The 20,159-nt window shown below is 33.8% G+C and overlaps 1 protein-coding gene across 4 annotated transcripts in view; it reads left to right on the top strand.

The window, feature by feature from the left end:
* Nucleotides 1–20,159, top strand: part of THSD7A (thrombospondin type 1 domain containing 7A) — a 603,286-nt gene that overhangs the window by 380,549 nt on the left and 202,578 nt on the right. For all 4 annotated transcript variants that reach the window (XM_016160722.2, XM_016160721.2, XM_016160720.2 and 1 more), the window contains one exon: nucleotides 15,905–16,736. In XM_016160722.2, the coding sequence (XP_016016208.2) occupies nucleotides 15,922–16,736 (815 nt within the window). In that variant the 5' untranslated portion in view covers nucleotides 15,905–15,921. The remainder of the gene's footprint in view (nucleotides 1–15,904; nucleotides 16,737–20,159) is intronic.

Genomic DNA, 20,159 nt, shown 5'->3' with positions numbered 1-20,159 from the left:
ATTCAGAAGAACATTGTGACATTGAAGAAAATGCCATTGAAATAATGAGTCAACCATTAACACCATCATAGTGAAAGAAGACCTATATGGGGAAAATAATTTTAATTCCATCACTTCTAACAGTCATCTTCACAAGCATACTAGCAAGTGACAAACAAGTCTAAAATAAAATACACGTGATGAATATGCATCCTTTTGATGACAACCTCAAGAAAGAAAAAAGGAAAAAACCCAGAGAGATAATAATTTTAAAGTTTTCTATTTTCAACAATCATGGATACTTTTATCGCAAACTTTACATTTTAATCGTCTAATGTCCTTTAGCAGCTGGTTAAGTTTTGGATTAGATTTTAGGCACAAATTTCCTTAACCTGTGAGTTCATTTTTTCATTGATTAGCCCTGCAACTGACTTGTTTTTGATGTTGAACACTCATCTGCTGTCCCCTGTCGATACTGGCAGGATGGCCACACTATTATCCAGTGCTTGACTTTCATTACTGTCATTTTTTAAGTGTAATATAACCTTGACCTCCGTAGTCAGCTTCTCTAATTTCTAATCTCTTGGTAATTTATACAGGTTGTCAAACTTTTTTTTTTTTTAATTCAGAATCTTTTCCTTTGAGGATTTCTAGAAACAACCATCTTCTGCTGTCTCTCACAGCTCACCAAGTATGTATTAAGGAGCAATACCAATTATATTTTAAATGTACTCCAGAAAAGACTCATATCAATTTATTTTGGCTGTCCAGCACTACATAGGGAACTATAAAAGGAACGCAACAAAACTTTTATCTTTGAGTGGTTTAAAATCTTATTTGAGAAATAGGTGTGCATACACAAAATATTTGGTGAACAATATAGAACACAACTTAATATGTCAAAATATGTGGGATGATTAATGTGAGAAATTCTTTTAAACCTATATAACATAAGAAGAGAATGAGTGAGTACAATTAAGGCAGATTATTGAAAGAAAATTAAGATTTACTTATAGTAAAGTATCATAAGATATATTGCTAGGATTCACCTATAGGAAAGTTTCCAAGGCCTTCCACAACCTGACCCCAAGCTCCTTTTTCTTTTCATACCTGTGGATTCCATGTACCTATTTATACTTATATAAGTCCACATTTACTGTTCATGTTGTTCCCTATACCTGGAATTCTCTACTCCCACACTTGTATCTGTCCAGCCTCAAGTCCCATGATTTCATTTCTACCTCTCCAACTCAGATCCCATTATTTTCCATCAAGCTTCAAATTCCAAAGTAAAAACATAATGTCTTCCTTGTTTAGGCTCTCAATGCTCCCATTGTTCTCCTCTCTGACTGGAATCTACAGAACTCACTCTACTATTTCTAAGTATTAAATGTTAACTCTGACATAACAAGGAGCTATGATTTAAAGTATATTGTTAAGGCTACATTGCTAAAGTGGATGTCTTCTCATTCTTACTTTCAAATAATGCTGACAGAACACTGTATGAAATATACTACATAGCGGTTTTAATTGGGTCACATACAACTTACTTCAGAATTTATAGTGAATAATCAAGAGTTAACTCTTTTTTCTCTATCATATTTTTGAAAAGAATACAACAATGTTTATCTTTGTTTTTCTACATTAAAAACAACTTGACTCTTCCAATAATGACTTTTTAATAATGTGAAAGAAAATTTCACCCAACTCTAATTTCAGATACTTTTTAACTCAAAAAGTCCATGGCTAAATGAGGAAAAGAATAATTCTGACTGATTTCTTGGAGTGGCAAAGAGATCTGGATGTTTAAAATTCTAGACACACAATATACTTATTAAATTAAATGGAATAGAATATTTTGACTAACCAGATATTGGTATGAATAGAGTCATGGGTATTAATTAAATCATTATTCAGGTTGGCATACGTGTTTTCAGAAAAACAAGTGGTCTAAACTAAAGCCCGGAGCCAAGGTAGATACATCAAAAGATAATTATTAAATTATTAAAATTAAATTCTGCTAAAATACTTTCAAGATTCTAATTTCAATTCTTTTGGATAAATACCCAAAAGTGAGATTTCTAGACCATACGGAAGTTCTATTTTTAATTTTTTCAGGAGCTGCTATACAGTTCTTACTAAGGACTGAACCAATTTACAACCCCACCAACGATATGTAAGGGTTCCGGTTTCTCCACATCCTTGCCACCAGTTACTGTCTTTTGCTTTTTTGATAATACCCATCCTGAAAAGTGTGAGGTAATATCTCATTTTGGTTTGGGTTGCATTTGTCTGATGATTAGAGACAATGAACATTTTTTCATATATCTGTTGACTGTATATCTTTGGAGAAATGGCAGCACTATTCACAATAGTCAAGATGTGGAAGCATTCTGAATGTCTATCAACAGATGAATGGATAAAGAAAATGAGGTATGCAATGGAGATATCTAAAATAGTCAAGTTCATAGAAACAGAAAGTAGAATAGTGGTTGCTTGGGGAAGTAGGGAGGGCGAAATGAAGAGCTACTCACCTATGGGCTTAAAGTTTCAGTTAAGCAAGTTGAATAAGTTCTGGAGATCTGCTGTGCAACTTTATGCCTGTAATCAACAATAATGTTTTATACACTTAAAAATTTTTGAAAGTACATCTCATGTTAAGTGTTCTTACCACAATAAAACAAATTTTTTTAAAAAAAGCTAAAATTGAATTCTGGGAGGGAATGCAATCTAGGTATATCCAAATCGAAGTTTCCTGTGTCCCTCTGCTGTGTCCTATTTAGCTTGGAGACCATCTGTGGGGCTGTGAGCCCCTAAGCCCTATGTACTCTGGCAATTAATGAGCACTCAGTATAGAATGCTCAGAACAGTTTTAGCACTAGAATTGCTTCCTATAAAGAGAACTTAATTTACGAGTGTAATTTTGATTTAAATAATTCTTTCCATCAAAAGAATGCTAAATCGATGCTGATAAAAGCACTTGCTGTACAATCACTCTTATTCCTTCATAGCATTGTATACACACCGTGTCGAAGAATGCAAATGTATATTGTGAACATTTATCTTCAAACATAACCTAAAAGTGATCAATTCTGGACTACACAATGGAATTACAGCCTTCTGAGAGAAAGAAGAGTAGGGGGTAATAACTGAGTGCATGATATCTCAAGAACCTGAGTCAGTGGAAGTTTCTAATCTGGAGGAGCTGAGGGGTAAAACTTACATCTAGCTCCTTAAGTCAGTCTTCTGGATTAGTATTTATTGAAGAAATAAGATATTCAGGCACAGAATTTTCAATATGTGCCTTTGTATTTATGGAGCTGGGTTAGCCAAGCAATTACCAAAAGAATGACCATAGTGAATAAATTCATTAGACAGCATAGTATAAATCAAGGAAGTCTAAACCTCATCAGAATATGTGTGAGATGAGTTAACAAAGTATTTAGAGACTTGGGGTGAGACTCATCACATTGAAATGGATATGAGGTCATTTGCTTTTTTTATCCTAGTAAGAGTTAAAGATATGTGGATGTAGTCAGGTAGTTCATTTGTCTATTTGTTTATTTTCTTTACCAGTTCCTGGATTGCTCTATCATATTATCGTACAGTCTAACAGTGCTGTAGAAAAGCAGCAAGTCTAATGATAAGACCAGAAGTCTTATTAGGAATAAAGAAAAGAAAAAGATTAGTTTGGAGTTTTAAAATATTTGAAAAGCTGTTGGGAAAAGGTTAGAATAGAATTCCTAGAGAGGAAGAGTTTATAGAAATAATAAATAAAGATGTCCGTCGACAGAATAGACAACTTTGCCTAACAGTGAGCTGTTGTCAACAGAAGTGTCCCATCTGAGAATACAAGAACATCAAATTTAGACTGTATCACATGATCTCTTAGGTATTTCCAAATCACAGATTCCAAAATGAAGATAAGTTTTGTTCATGACTCTGAATTATTTATGGAGCCTGAGATAACTTCGATAATTTACTACTTAGAGTTCGAGAAATAGAATTCCACTGTGAGCTATTTATCTAACTAATGTCTCCTAAGGTAGAATGTGAGAATACTGAGCTAGGAAGTCAAGACACCTGGGTTTGGACCCCGGCTTCAATGACTGTATAACCTGCATTTAACTTCCGATGGTCTTAAGATCATGACTATTAAATGTCAAGAACTATTTATAACTGTAGTTTTCTTTGGTTTTAAGTTTTGCAATTTCCATAGATGCGCACGTGTCAGCTCTCTCATTCCTCATCTAATCTTCTTATACTATCATATTCTTACTATCATAGTTGATTCTCATATTATCATACTCTTGGAACTATTTACTCAATGTAGCCATGTATATTAATGTATATTAATGTCCTAAGTTTATATATATATATAATATATATAATGTGTTTAAAATGCATCCTTACTGTGATTTTTAATCAAGAAAAAGAAATATTACATCTGCATGTATCTTCACAAAGATTAAAGATAGGTCTTAAAGTATAAATTGGCCTCATAAACTGATAGGAATATGATTTTTAAAATGTATATTACAACTATTTAATACTCATGGAATTTTTCAGCCATAGAAATTTAATACCCCAGGAGAAATTTATACTCAAATACAGAACAAATGTACATAGAATCAAAAATTTTAAAAATGAATGTTTATGCCCGACTCCCTAATTTTGTATAATATCTTAATATTTCAGGCTAAAAGAAATTTTTCCTAGTTTAAGATATAGTATCCACAATTATTTAAGAACAATTAACAGAATTGTATGCATCTTCAACACTGATTTATTGGTGCCATTTCTTTGAAGATAAAACCGATTATCTGATTTTATTAATGGAGAACATGTCTGTTCATCAGAATTAGAAATACTCAACACTGATCAAACCCAGTTATGGCTTTGCATTTTATAACTTAATTTAATACTTTCTTCCATGTGCTGTATTTTCCAAACTAAAATTCTTATATGAAAAATGATGATCAAATAATCTAATTCTTAAGAACTCTGTGAATGATTATGGGTTACATTTTATCATCAAAGTAGTGAAGATACTACTGAAAAATGAAGATATTTCTAAATTCTCTTTTGAGAAATTGAAGCATTATATTTAAATCTTTTACTGATTACCTATTGGTTTTTTCTAGCCTCATAATTATGAGCTCATGCTTAGCTTTACAAACTTACTTTTTTACAAACTCGACTTTTATTCATGATGGATATACCAATCTGAGCTCTAATAGACATATCCGAGTCATTAATATTGCAGATTACTAACCTAAACCATACACTGAAGTTTTTGAACACATGGAGTTTGGAAGGATTTCTTTGGCTTCAGGTGAAGTATTTTGGTAGCAAAAGTCATTTGTATTTAAAAGTATATTTATGTATATTTTATATTTACATTGATATTCATACAATTAGTGTGTTGGAAATTTACTGTTTCAGGTATTTGAATTGCTTACTTTTCTAACTCTATAACTACAGCATTTGGTGAGATAGAAATTACATAAAGATTATAAAAATATACAGCTATGATTATGGTCTTTGATTAGGGTGACCATGAAGGAAGGTTTTGTAGTCTCTTATAAAGAAGTTTCCTGACTGCATAGCAGTAGTCTATTTAAATAAGAAGATAAACACTGAATTTGTTATTATCCTTAATAATTGCTTGTAATGAAGCCAGTCCTGCCCCAGTGGCAGAAATAAAGAACATTAGGTGAAAAATATACTTGGGTCCTGCTTGACAGGAATGGTTTCTCTATGTAGAGGAATACTAAAATGTACTCTATACCTGAAAATGAACTTTATAAGAAAATAACAGATATATGTCTATATATGTATATGTAGATATATAGATATAATATATATGTTAACCAAAGTAGAGCAAAAAAATGTCCTAAAGAATCATAGAATAATGTATGTTTCTAGATATATATGAAAACAGCATGAGTGTCAAAAGGTCATTACTTCCACTTCTTTTTTTTTTTTCATTTCGTGAAGATTGTATACACAATCTCAAATTATTGGCTAAAAGCGTATTGAGGTGTGCAGTTAACAGTATAACATCATCAGAAAAAGAACATGGAATATATTGTTTCTAATAATAACTACCTATTTAATATGCTAAGTACTAGACCTAAGATGATAATAGTGGCATCTCTGAGCCACCCTTTTTTTTTTATTGTTCAATAAGACAAGGAAAATTCTATCAGATCTATATTTTTTATTGTAGTAAAATATATATCACATAAAATTGCCATTTTACCATTTTCAAGTGAACAGTCCAGTGGTACTAACTCATTCACGTTGTTGTGCAGCCATCACCAGTATCCATCTCCAGAAATGTTTCATCATCCCAAACTGCAACTGTACCTATCAAACAATAGTTTTCTATTCCCTTCTCCCCTCAGCCTCTGGTAACATTTTAACTTCTGTTTCTATGACGTTGGCCTTTCTAAGTACCTCAAAAGTTGGGGGGAGAGAATCATACAGTAATTTTTCTTTCATGTCTAACTTATCTCAGCATAAGTTTACAAGGCTCATCCATGTTGTAGCATGTATCAGAATTTCATTTTTTTAAAAACTGAATAATATTCAGTTATACGTATATACCATACTTTGTTTTTCCGTCCATCCATTGATGGATATTTGGGTTATTTCCACCTTTTGTAGTGTTTTCTTATCTTAACACACATCTATTTTGATTGCCTATTACAGCACCCACCACACTGCAGGCTCACACTAAGTATCTGTTGAATGAATAAATAAATGTGTGAAAATGGAGACATCTTTAGCTTTAGCAATTTTGTTCCAAAGGCATATTGTTCATAAAAAGAAATAGATGCCTTTGGTTTGGCATTTTTAGAAGAAAAGAAACAAAAACAAAAAGCTTCACCATTTTTACTAGACATGTGATGACACTTGTATGTCATGTCAAATTATCTTGCCTTCTCCTTCACCTGAGTCGCTCCTGTGACTTCCAGTTTTGCATAAGTTTAACCAGATTCACACAGTTGCCACTGACTACAACTTAACCCCAGACTGAGCAGCCCACTTTCTCAGAGCTTCTCTGACACTGGAGTGCAAGACACCTATAGAAATCCACTCAGCACTCGCTCATGCACACTTGAAATTGTTAGGGAGTTAATGATCATGGGACTACTCTTGACCAATGGAGATTGGGGCCAAGTGGATAAATGCTTTGTTTTCTCATCCACTAGGCTTACATACAGTAGCTTACTACCAAGAGTTACTAAGACTTTTACTTTTTGATAGGTTGAGATAAATCGTAAATAGGAAGTGAAGCATTCTGTGTTATCCTCTAGCATAACATCCTCCGAAGAATTCCAAAATAAGTGTCACTTCAAACATTCGAAAGATGCAGTATAACATTCAGGTATTTTCCCTGAAAAAAAGTAAAATAAAATGAATGGATCATGGAAGATGACATCAGGCTGCGTTTCAAAATCTTAACCAACTGTTAGGTTCAATTGTGGCTGTTATGAAAGAGGTGGTATCTCAACTAGAACAAATTAGCACAGTGTTTGGCACTTGATATGGCACTTGATACTGTTCTAGCAAAGGTAGTTTTATCCATTCCCATTAGTAAAAAGGATCAGAAACTCCACTTTAATGGAGAAAGCACAGCAGATACATTCACTCCCTCACCCTGGAACCAAATTAACACTTCTACCTTTTGTCAAAATATAGTTGGTGGTGACCTCAGTTGCCTCAGAACACCACACTAGGCCCCTGTATTCATGACATGCTAGTTGGATTTGGTGAGTAAGAGGTGGCAAATACTTGAAATACCCTAATAAGAAAAGCCAGATCTTAGTTAAGTCATCCAGTTCATCAGGTGTATTTTCTATTTTACGCATTACTATAGGTGACAGTATTGCTAAACTTTCTGCCATGGTATAACAAGAATCTCCTCTCCTCAAATTTCCTGTAAAATTCTCACTTTTTAAGTCCTTCCTGGCAGCCATCATTAGCCTTCTTCCAACAGTCTTTTCAAAACACCTTTGGCTTCTACTAACACTTCTCTCACTGTCCTTCTAGCTTCTGCCTCCTGTGCAGTTCAGGTATGCCACTCGCATATTTTAGACTTATGATTATGCCAGCATATGGTATGTACCTGATACCATCTTCTGTGGTAGGTATCTATTGCCTCAAAACAAATCGCCTAAAAATTTAGCAAATTGTAACCAAGAAATGTTTATCTCACATTTTCTTGTGTCACAAATTTAGAAGCAGCTTAGCTGGGTAGCTCTGACTCAGGGTATCTTACGAAGCCATGGTCAAGACATTGGCCATGCCTGTAGTCATCTCAAAGCTTGAAGGATCTGCTTCTAGGAGATCATGGGTCACTCACATGGCTGTTGGCAAAAGGTCCCAGTAATTTTTCAAAAGGCTGCTTGAGTGTCCTTATGACATCACAGCTACTTTCTTCCAGAATGAATTAACCAAGGCAAGTCAGAAGGTATGATGATATCTTTTTGACCTAGACTTATATGTTTTACAGCAATATTTCTACAATATCCTAGTGGTGTCACAGGTCAACTCTATTCAGTATAAGAAGGAACCGTAGAAAGGAATATCAAGAATCAAGGACCATTAGGGATATCTTGGAGACTGGGTACCGTAGGCTCCCTGCATTTTAAAGGCAGCATCTGTCACACTTGGGAATATTGCCTCAGTTTATTTATTGGTTGATTTGTAAGACCATAAGTTATGAATGGATTCTGCAGTAGAGACCTCTGCAGCAGGTCGAGGCTGTGGTACAAGCTGCTAAACTACCCAGGTCATAACGGCTCAGAAGATCTGATGTTATTAGACAGATTCTGGTAGATAAAATGGCTCTGTGTAATCTCTGACTATCTCTAATAGGAGAGTGGCAGCATAGACACCTAGGGTTTAGAAGTAAGGCCATACTATCTGCAGCAGATAAGGTAATTACTCGCCTTTAGGGGAAAAGAAAAAGCATCTCTCTCTCTCTCTCTCTCTCTCTCTCTCTCTCTCTCTCTCTCTCTCTCTCTCTCTCTCTCTCTCTCTCTCTCTCTCTCTCTCTCTCTCTCTCTCTCTCTCTCTCTCTCATACGTGCGCACACACACACACACACACACCCCAGATCACCAGATCACCAGATCCTGGCTTACTATTGTGTTCTAGTACATAGTGTGTACTTCAGGAAAGGAACCTTAGCATGTTTCTCTTAGCGTATTCACCTTAACATATTCACCTTAGCACAGTGCAGACAGGGAGGATCCAAGCAAAAATCTGTTTGCTAGATTCCCCTCTTTATCCCAGTGTTCCTGGGTTGCCCAGCAAGAATTTGTTTACTATATGTTTGCGATTTCTCATATACTTGTGGATTACCTACTTTGCCTTTGAAATCCTTGACCCCCATGCTCCTTTTCATTTGTCTGAAATGACATATAAACCTCAACCACCCAATGAGTCTTTGGTCTCATTTCTTATAGCACCTTCAAATGTACATCTGTTAAAGATTTGGGACATTTTCCAATGTCAATCTGTCTCATGTTAATGTGATTATTAACCCAGTTTAAATAACTTAGAAGGTGGAAGGAAACTAATTTTTTTGTACCCCGCCCCCACCTCATAATATTGATACTTAGCTTATGGTTCAGGTAGTACTTAAGACGATGGAAGTTAATGACATGTTTTACATTATATTTTACAAATGAGGGAAACCAGGATCCAAAGACATTAAGTAATTTTCTTAAAAGAGATCAAACATGATAGAGCCTGAAAATAGGTTACTATATCTGGCAACTGTAAAATCAGCTCTCATAGTCGCTGATTCCTCATTCATTGTCTCATCAGATTTCAAGAGCTTGTCCTAATTTTGTACATTTAATTTGATATTCTTAACATAATTTCTTTTAAAGTTTAATTACTTATTGAAGATGAAAGCTCAGCTTGACTTCACAGTGTTCTTCCTTATCCACCAAAGTGATTTGCCAGTTGAGAATTCTATTTTAAATTAAAATTAAATAAAATTAAATTAAAACTCAAATCAAAAAGCTGTGAGTTCCCCTCTGATTTTTCTTTAGAAAGAAATTTAAAACTATTTTAGGTCAATAAATATTCAGCTTTTATTATTTATTTATTTATTTTTGCTATACAAAGGGGAATCCCAGAGAGCATATTTATAATTAATTTGTTGACATTGAATGGCACAGTATGCCAGGCACTCAAATAATCTATGGGATTATGTCAAGACAAATATTTAAGTACACAAGCTTGCTTCTGTCCAGAGTAAAAATCCTCTTAAATAACCAAATGAGTACAAAATAGCCCAAATTATGTTTTGGTGCTGAAAAAAAGAATATTATGAATTCTCCAGAAGTTTTGCAGTCTTTCACAAAATAGTGGATTTAAAGGAATAAAGGCTATCCTCACAGTCAAAAAGTCAAAGGATGAAACCTCTGAGGAAATAAGCACATAAAATTTGTGGATATGAGGAAAATATTTATACCAATAAAATGCTGGTGGAAAGGCAAACTGGTACATTTAGGTGGGCATTTTTATAATACTACCTGTATCAAAAGCTTGAAAATTTGCAAAATGTTTGACTAAACTACTTGACCAATATACAACGATGGTTTTTCATTGTAGCATTCTTTAGAATGTAAATAATAAAAAAGTCCTAAATTTTCACAAATAGAATTTTAATTAGATAAATCATGGTAAACTGATATAACAAACTATGCAAACATGATATAGATATAATTGTGTAAGCATGAAGAACAAATGAGTTAAGTAACTGTCTAGTAGGTTTGGTAGGTCTAGTAAGTCTGTGTGTGTGTGTGTGTGTGTGTGTGTGTGTGTGTGTGTGTGTTTAAGCCACCCTACACCCACATCTATTGAAATGGAAATATTAATAGCATATTGTGAAGTAAAAAAAGCAGATTATAAAACAATTTATAGCTCAGTCCCGAATTTACATAAACATGTATTTTAATTGCCCAGTAAAAGGGAATGACAGCAAAATATGAAGACTGCTTACCTCTAGTTTATGAGATTTACGAGGAATTTTCTTTCCTCTTTATTAGCAGTAATCTCTAATTTTTTCTACACTGATTTGCTTGAGTAAAAACAAATACATTTTTTTAGGATTCTGTTAATTGTGAATTTTAAAATAGGATCCTGTGTAGCAATCAAGAGACAGAATTTAGTATGTTACTGAACTGTTTGTGCACTCCTTGATCTTAGCAAACTAGAACATGCTATTACCTAAACAAATCCAGGAGAGAAGATACACTATCTCATCTGAAGAATGCAATCATGTGTAGTCTAACAAGAAACTGAATCATTTGAGAGTTTTATAACAAACAAGGACAGAAAGTAGTTTGCATAATTTTTTCATGCTTCTTTTATAGTGTTTATCTTTTATAAGGCCATTTGGAACAGTTGCTAGCCACCTGTCAGTAATGTGGCCTTTTATAGACTCAAGCTTATATTGTTCTTGTGACCTTGGCATATAAAAAAATGTAGTAGAAGTCATTGTTGAATATGGCTGGTCAAAATACTAATTTTAAATTTAAAAGGTTGTCTTTTGTAGACTTAAATAAAGAGTTTTAAATGACATGTTATAAAACCCTCTTTAACAGGAATAAAGAAAATCATTTTTAATCAACATTTTTGGAAAGTTAGTTAAGAATTATATTTAAAACATTAGCTTGTGGAAAACTAAGCCAAGTAGTCCTTACTTAAAATCACTGTAACAATTTTCCATGATCTTGCATCAACTCCAAGTGAAAATATCTCTGTTGTGAGCTTATCAATTACATAAATATTTTGGACATGTAAACAGTTGCTTTAACTTCTTTTTATTAGAATAAGACATCCAGTATTTCTTTCTTGATTTACATAAAATCTGTCAAGCTAAGTGTTCTACATATATTTATTGACTCACATCCTAAAAGAGTTTTGCACAATACTGAATAAACACAATCTTGCAAATCTGTATGCAGGAATGCATTTTTATTCAGAAAGGGATATTATCCAAGGCCTTAAGTAGAAAGCTTTGTTTTGCACAATTAGATTGCAAGTTCCCTTCATGTAATCATGAACAAGAATAATAAATGAAGCAAGTTTCAAACCAATGGAAATTCTTTCTGTTCTTGTTAAAATGGAAACATATCTACACACACACATACACACGCACGCACGCACGCACGCGTGCACGCATGCCCACTCATATGCCACCTTGCCAATATCACAACTTCCAACTCTTTATAATATAAGACGTGGGGCTACAATTTAACATTTATGTAGGCCTATGAGTTCAGTATCACAGTCATATACTGTACTTGGGAGAGGACTTCATGTTTGATAGAGTTTGCATATTATGCTTTCAAAATTGCCCTTTGAAACATTTATACTGCTTGAAACATGGTGGCTAATTGGGCTAACAATTCTTAGCTGTCAAGAGCAATTCTAGATATGGTCCCTTTCTGTTCAATGTGTGATTATTTTAAGACCGCTTAGAGGAAAGAAGTAGACAGCCCTTCATCGGGTGTACCGCAGTAAAGATCTGATTTTTCAAGAGGTCTGTTAATTGGACACATGTATAATGCCTAAGGTGCAATGAAAAGATAAGACAGCAGTGAAAACTTGCAAAGTGAATGAGTTTTCTTTATGTTCACTTGTGATTATTTTTCCACCTCTACTTTGCCTAGTGCCTCATACATTTTATCTTTCTTTAGCCTAGTTGGTATTTTTATAGCTCTCCATAGAATTTTCTCAGGAAATCCAATCTTCTTGTTCTCAATGTAAATGTACTGGGAATAAAATAAACCCAACAGTGTTGTCTGTGGATAGCTGGTTAATAGGAATCTATGATAATATTTTCGGAAAGGAATTTGAATTGTATTTGTATTTAGAATGTATACTTTTCCTAGTTATCTAAGTAAATTTTAGAATTGCTTGCTCACTATCAGTTTATATAAAATAGTGTAGGAGTCTTCTTGAATTCAATTCCTTTCTGTTGAGATTGACATCAACAATGTAATGTCTTGGATACTAAGATCTACAAAACTAAATGTTTCTGAACAAAATTATTGAGGAAGTTCATTAAAAATTAAAAGATATGATCAAACCAAATATTGCAGAAGATAGGCAAAGTTGTGTCCTGAAGGGGCCATAAACAGATATTTGGCAAACAGTTATTCAGTAAACTAATTGAAATTGTGATAAGCATGATGTGAAAAACATGCGGCCTGTTCTGAGAGCAAGAACAGAACTCTCCCTGATTTGCTGTCAGCAAACCATGAGTCATTTTCAAAGGAACCATCATTCACTTTTATTTTTGAATAAACTTAAAAGTAAGCCTGGAGTTTTTGCTAAATTGGTTTATAAAAGTGTAATATCTTTACCGGTTCTCAACTAGGATAATTTTCAAATTTAATAGCTAGCTAGTATTGTATAGTTCTGGTTCATAGTTTGGGGGTTTTGTTTTTGGTACGTGTGTTTTCCTTATTCAGCAATAACATGCAGACTTGAAGTCAATTCACATTGTGTATATTCGGATTTATGTAATAAAATACTAATTTTAATCAATTAAAGTATACTCATTAATAATAATACAATGTACCAAAAAATACAATTAACTATTTTTAAGTGCCAAATTTATAATTTTCTATATGCTTGTTTTTCCTTTGAGGAGAAAAGACTAACTTTTTAATAGTCCCAGTCTGACTCATTGGTCTAACTTTATTGTTAATAGCAAAGTTTGGAAAACAATAAAATAATAAGTTCTCCTGAATTATGTCTGGGATTTAGACTCTGAGTTTATGCAAGACACTTATATTTTGAAATTTAGATGTAATGTTATATAGCTTACTCCTAACTTGATGGTCCAACATAAACATTTATTTATATATTGTGCTTAGGGTGAGAAATGAGAATTACTGTTTTGTTCAGGCGCAGTGGGGAAAAGGAATAATTACCAAAAATATGTGTGAAATTAATTCTAAAATTTATACATATTACTATGTTCCCTTACTGAGAAGAGTCCTAGGTTCTATGATTCCCAAACTGAATATTTACAAAATCTATAAGGAAGCATCAACAGATTTATGAATGTACATTTTCCTTTGACAAATTAAGAATAAGATTAAAATATCATCAGGTATTTCACGTGGACAGATGTAACAAACTTATCAACTTTCTTATCTTATAAAATTCTGAAATCAGCACTCTGGGAAAACTGTTTTCCTAAATGTATTTTAACTCTCTTATAACTCTTCACATATAAACTTCATAAGGTAATGAAATGGGTATGCCAAATATTTTCATGCAGTAGTGATTAGTTAGCAAAATATTCTCAATCTCTTTTCTATTTACAGTTCCATTATTTCATTTGTAATGATGTTAACATTATCAAATTGTAAACATCTTCTTAGTTAAACAAAATTAAATGTTAAATATAAACACATTCTTCATATTTTGTTCTTTGTAGTTTAATCATTCTGTATAGGAGTATCTAAGTCTCAAGCTCTAGTATCTAGGATAAATCATAAAACTAAAAGTCAGAAGTGGAATCTGAAATCCAGGATGGTTTTATTATTCATTCAAGATATGAACTTGACAAATCACTTCCCCTTTTTGTCACCTGTTTTTCTCACCCATAAAGTGAATCTGTTGGCCTGGTTCAATGATTTTTACTTTTCAGCAACAGAAGCCTCTTGTCAGACAAAATCTTATGCATAATCTCAACATGTATGAAATAGATATTATAATGGAATTTTTCTTACAGAAGCAGCAACAAGAGATGAGGGCAATGGGTTAGGGCTGGGGAACACTAGAGCCCAACCCTAAATGCTGGCCCTCACCTTACCACACAATGTAATGAATATGATTCTAGGCTACATCAAATAATGTCTCAAATTCCATGCACCACATTTTGAAAATCATGTAATTATATAAATATTATGGGTTTTTTTTAATTCCAAAATAATATTATTCTCAATTTAACAAATTTAGATTTGTTAAAGCATTGAAAATTCTATTATCTACATTAAAAGACATAATACATTAAAATATAAGAAAGTTTCATTCTATGCTAAGAAGGATTTGAAGGTAAAAGGCCCACATTTCATACTAAAGCCACTCACTTAAGTATCCCAGCTCTATAGTACCAAATAGTCATGTATAGGAAATGAATAAATTGGTAAAACTTCAAATAACTCTTCAATATTCAGAAAATTGCAAAAGTCTTTTAGTTAAATTTAAATTATCTTATCCATTTTCATACTTTACTGGGGAGATGAGAAAAAATGAATTCGGCTGGGGGGAGAGGAGGAGTAAATTTAAAAGCAGAATGTGATTACTTTCCAGGTTTGGTTATCAGAAAGTAAACACTTCTATCAGCACACACATATACAATTATTGGACTCTTACAGTCATACTTTATAGCAATAGAAAATGAGGCAGAAGGGAGCATGTTCTACAAAAGTTAATTGCTGAGGAAAAGAACAGCCTACAGGAGACCAAATTCTTTACATGGGTCCATTTTCTTGGCCAGTTATTGAAATGGGTTTGATGGTTATGAGGTAGGAGTAATGGATTTTCATTGTGTCTAATTTCTGATGTCCTTTATGATCATGAATTCTCTAACAACCTAAAATTAAGGAAATGAACAAAAGCAAGCTTTTAATAATCCCAAAGGGACCCAGAGTGAAATTGTCCCAGCAGTTACCTTATATAGACTCAGTGACATAGTTCCCTTTTTTGTATTACTGAGTGCAGATCATTACTTTCTAACTGTCATGTACAGAGACCTACTTTATAACACTTCAGAGAAGTTAATGTACTAGATCTTAAAGTGTCTTTCTGGAATGTAAAGTGACTCGTAGTTTTCTTCTAGTAGCATTGTTAACTCTTGTGTCGCTTTTAGGTCCATGGGGCCGATGCATGGGAGATGAATGTGGCCCAGGAGGTATTCAGACCCGGGCTGTGTGGTGTGCTCATGTGGAAGGATGGACAACATTACATACAAACTGTAAGCAGGCTGAGAGACCCAATAACCAGCAAAATTGTTTCAAAGTTTGTGACTGGCATAAAGAGTTGTACGACTGGAGACTGGGACCATGGAATCAATGTCAGCCCGTGATTTCAAAAAGCCTGGAGAAACCCCTTGAGTGCATTAAGGGGGAAGAAGGCATTCAAGTGAGAGAAATAACGTGTATCCAGAAAGAGAAAGACATTCCTGCGGAGGATATCATTTGTGAGTACTTCGAGCCCAAGCCTCTCCTGGAGCAGGCCTGCCTCATCCCCTGCCAGCAGGATTGCATTGTGTCTGAGTTTTCTGCCTGGTCAGAGTGCTCCAAGACTTGTGGCAATGGGCTCCAGCACCGGACCCGGCATGTGGTGGCACCCCCACAGTTTGGAGGCTCTGGCTGTCCAAACCTGACAGAGTTTCAGGTGTGCCAGTCCAGTCCATGTGAAGCTGAAGAGAGCATGTATAGCCTGCATGTGGGGCCCTGGAGCACATGCTCAATGCCCCACTTAAGACAAGTAAGACAAGCAAGGAGACGTGGGAAGAATAAAGACAGGGAAAAGGACCGAGGAAAAGGGGTGAAGGATCCAGAGGCCCATGAACTTATTAAGAAGAAGAGAAATAGAAACAGACAGAATCGACAAGAGAACAAATATTGGGACATCCAGATTGGATATCAGACCAGAGAGGTTACCTGTATGAACAAGACGGGGAGAGCTGCTGATGTGAGGTAACATTTTATTACATGTCTCTGTCAACACCATGGGCTAGAGAGTACTTCAGACATGTTGTACTAAACGCTGGAATTCATATGCTCATAGCCTAGTATGTGCTACTCCCAAGTGTAACATTTTCTACTTTAAGGCATTTAAACTTTGTGGGTTTCCTGGCATTATTTCTATTTGCTCATGTTTAGGCATTATACTACTAGAGTCAAATTCAATTTTCTTGTCAAAATCTAGAGCATGAGCGATTCTCTGTGAGATGATACTGCTTCTTTAGGTCAATAGTGCTGTTTGTAACTGTAATGGGGAAAAAAAACTTACTTTGAAGCTGGAGTTCTGGGATTTTTTAAATTTAAATACTAATTTTACTGAAAATAAGACATATTTGTAATCTCTCCAAGTTTATAGCATTTTCAAAATTGCCTTGTAAACACAATCTAAACAACTACCCAGGGAGCTATACCTAAAAATAATTTTCTTTTACATTTTATAAAATAGAATAACTCTCCCCAGAGATGAAAGGGGAACCATCAGAAATTAAGGTAAGTAGATAATATTTAATCATGAGTTGCCTACTTTAGAAATTATGTAATTAATTGACTATATTTTCTAGGCAGAAATTATTGGTTAAGTTATCTCTGAGTAAATAATGACTGTTATGGAAGACTCTCATGCATGGTTTATTTGTTGTGAAATTATTTATTAAGGCTTATTTATTGAGGATTATCTAAAGTGTGTAATATTCTCTGGATATTCTAAATTTTGCTCTTGGAAAAGCCAGACCATCTGGGAGTGGCTTCTGTGGATCATTTGCATAATTGCTTTTTCTGAAATATTTATGCAGTTATGATTTAGATGGAACTAAGAAGTTATGATAACATCACTCAGAATTTTATATTATATATATTGTAGAAATGACATTGAAAATGTCATCTACTTCATCACACGTCTGTTCTCTTAATTAAAAACACATAAAATATATTTTACTGAAATCTCAACCCTTGCTCGTAGTGAGCAGCTGGAGGTTTCCTTATGGCCCCTGGAAATCTTGTAACAGATCACATTTTCCTGTTTACTTTGGCTGTTGGGAATATAAATAGGACTGAATGTTGTTTACTAACATACCCTACTGGCTACATCTTTTTCTCACCCTTATTATTTTTCTTCATTCATTCTTGTGTAGTGATTTTGCTATCTACAGATTTTGAAAGCTTGTTAAAAATCTGTTTAGTGCCGAATATAGATTAAGTAAATGAGTAAACGAACAACTGACTTACCTAAGACAATAATTTCTCTCAGTATACCATTGTTCTAGTCACTTTCTTTAAGATATTTGCTACTCCCTGCCCTCTTTGGATTCACACAGTTATATTTTCTCTCCACCATACGGTAATTTACTGTTTGTCCATTCTGGTGTCATTAGTTTAATTTCTGGTCTTGCTAGTAGCTGCTGTTATCCTGCCTTCATTCTCCAGGTTCCTTACAACTCCTTAATTATATTTATGTATGTGTGTATTTGCCTCTGATTCTGCATCATGTCATGTGTGTTTTTCAATTCTATTCAATCTCTGTTTTATTCTTTTCTGACTATCCTGATTCTGCTGATTTCTCGATCTTGTTTCCTGAAGTATTACATTTATATTAGTTACTTGGCTCCCACCAAATAATTGAATGAGCCTCCAAGGCAAGTTGAGTTGTCTCCTGCGATCACTGGATTAACATTTAATTTAATGCTGATGACTAAATTAAAAGTGTAATTAGGATAGTGCCTACCCCTGCATCGAGTGTAATATCCATTTTTTGTTTTAAATAAGCAAATATATTTTTAAAAAACTGTGGATTATTTGTCAGGTACTTATATTCTATTAGAAATACTATATCTAACTATGCTAATAAAATGATAGTTGCATGTATGTTATAACTTATTAGGGCATAGATTAAACATGATGTTAAATAAGTTTTTTAATATTTATCTTATTTAAGAATTATATATAAGAATATAGATGAATAAACAAAATTAGGAAAGTTTAAGTCTTAGTAAAGAAGAGACAAAAATCAGATAATTTGACTTAAATTTTGCTGAAACATTATTCCATATCAGTGAAACTAATAAAATTAAGAGTATATGGATAACAGCATCAAAACACAGATCATGGACTTGGTGATTAAATTTAAAGTGTTTTAGATTATATCAAATTCAGAAATAATTTTATAATGTAAGAGGATAAAAAATCATTTAATAAGTCCAAAATATCTTATTACAATAACTGGATCAATTTAGCTAATTAAACCTAAGAATATTGGGGAAGCATTTTATAGGCAAACAAAAATAATTTTATCAGAACCTGTTAGAACTTCCAAGTTAAAGAAGATAGATTTGCCCTGCTTTCTGCTTTCCAAGACTGAAACCAATTAGAATGAAAAACCCAAATAAAAGTCCATTCTTTTAGGGTAATAGAAAACAGTCACAACCCCAAACCTCAACTGACAGAGAACACTCGGGGGAACATAGTAAAATTAGATGTAACTGAGAGAGGAAACCGAGAACGGCTTTATGTCTTTGCAGCTTTCTTGAACTCAAAATCTCTGAGTAGCCTGAATTTTCTGAGGGACTGACCCAATGATGCTACCTTAGTTTGGCTTGGTCTATGTTAGTGGAAAGGCTGCCGAAGCATCTTCGAATTCTGTTTGAAAATAGAAAGGCATAATTGGCAGAACTGAACAAGGACACTCACTATTGCTGTCAGTAAAAGACTATCAGTTCGATGGGCTGAGGGATTAAAGTTTTGATGAGCGATGGAAGTGAATTCTAAATCACTACACACACACCATCTACACAGTGGGCTTCCCTCTGAACCAGTGAGTTTCAGCCAAGCATTGGTATGAAAGTATGGGCAAAGAATTCACCACGAAACTAAAGATAATAAAGGAAGTATGGATTTTAATGAACCAAATACAAAGAATTTCCAGTATTCAAAGAAGAGTTGAATGAGCTTAAAAGTCATTTGGCAGAGCTCACAAAAGACATGAAGGAGACTTACAAAACAAGAAAAGAAATAAAAATCTCATTAGAAGAAACAAAAAGTGGGAAGATATTCTGTGATAAGAAGAGTCAACGATATAGAGAATAATTTGAAAACAAGTTAACTAGATGTTTTAAAAAAGATGATGGATATGGAAACAAAGGAGATCACTATATCAAATTCTGATATTACTGAAGATAGGACCAGGAAAAATAGAACAGACAAAGTAAAAACACAAAGATATATAAAAGACTTCCCTGGAATTAAGGAAGACTTTAATTCACAGATTGAAATTGCACAGGGCCAGTATTCTGCTAGAAGAGGCTAAAATAGTGTCCTAATGAAAGAACAGATATAGAACAATTTTTACATAGATAGACATAGAGACATCAAATTGAAAGCCAG

The sequence above is a fragment of the Rousettus aegyptiacus genome, unplaced genomic scaffold (genome assembly GCF_014176215.1).
Source record: "Rousettus aegyptiacus isolate mRouAeg1 unplaced genomic scaffold, mRouAeg1.p scaffold_m13_p_13, whole genome shotgun sequence".
Lineage (NCBI taxonomy): Eukaryota > Metazoa > Chordata > Mammalia > Chiroptera > Pteropodidae > Rousettus > Rousettus aegyptiacus.
Note: the sequence above shows the minus strand (reverse complement) of the source record. Positions and strands in the feature narration are given on the sequence as shown.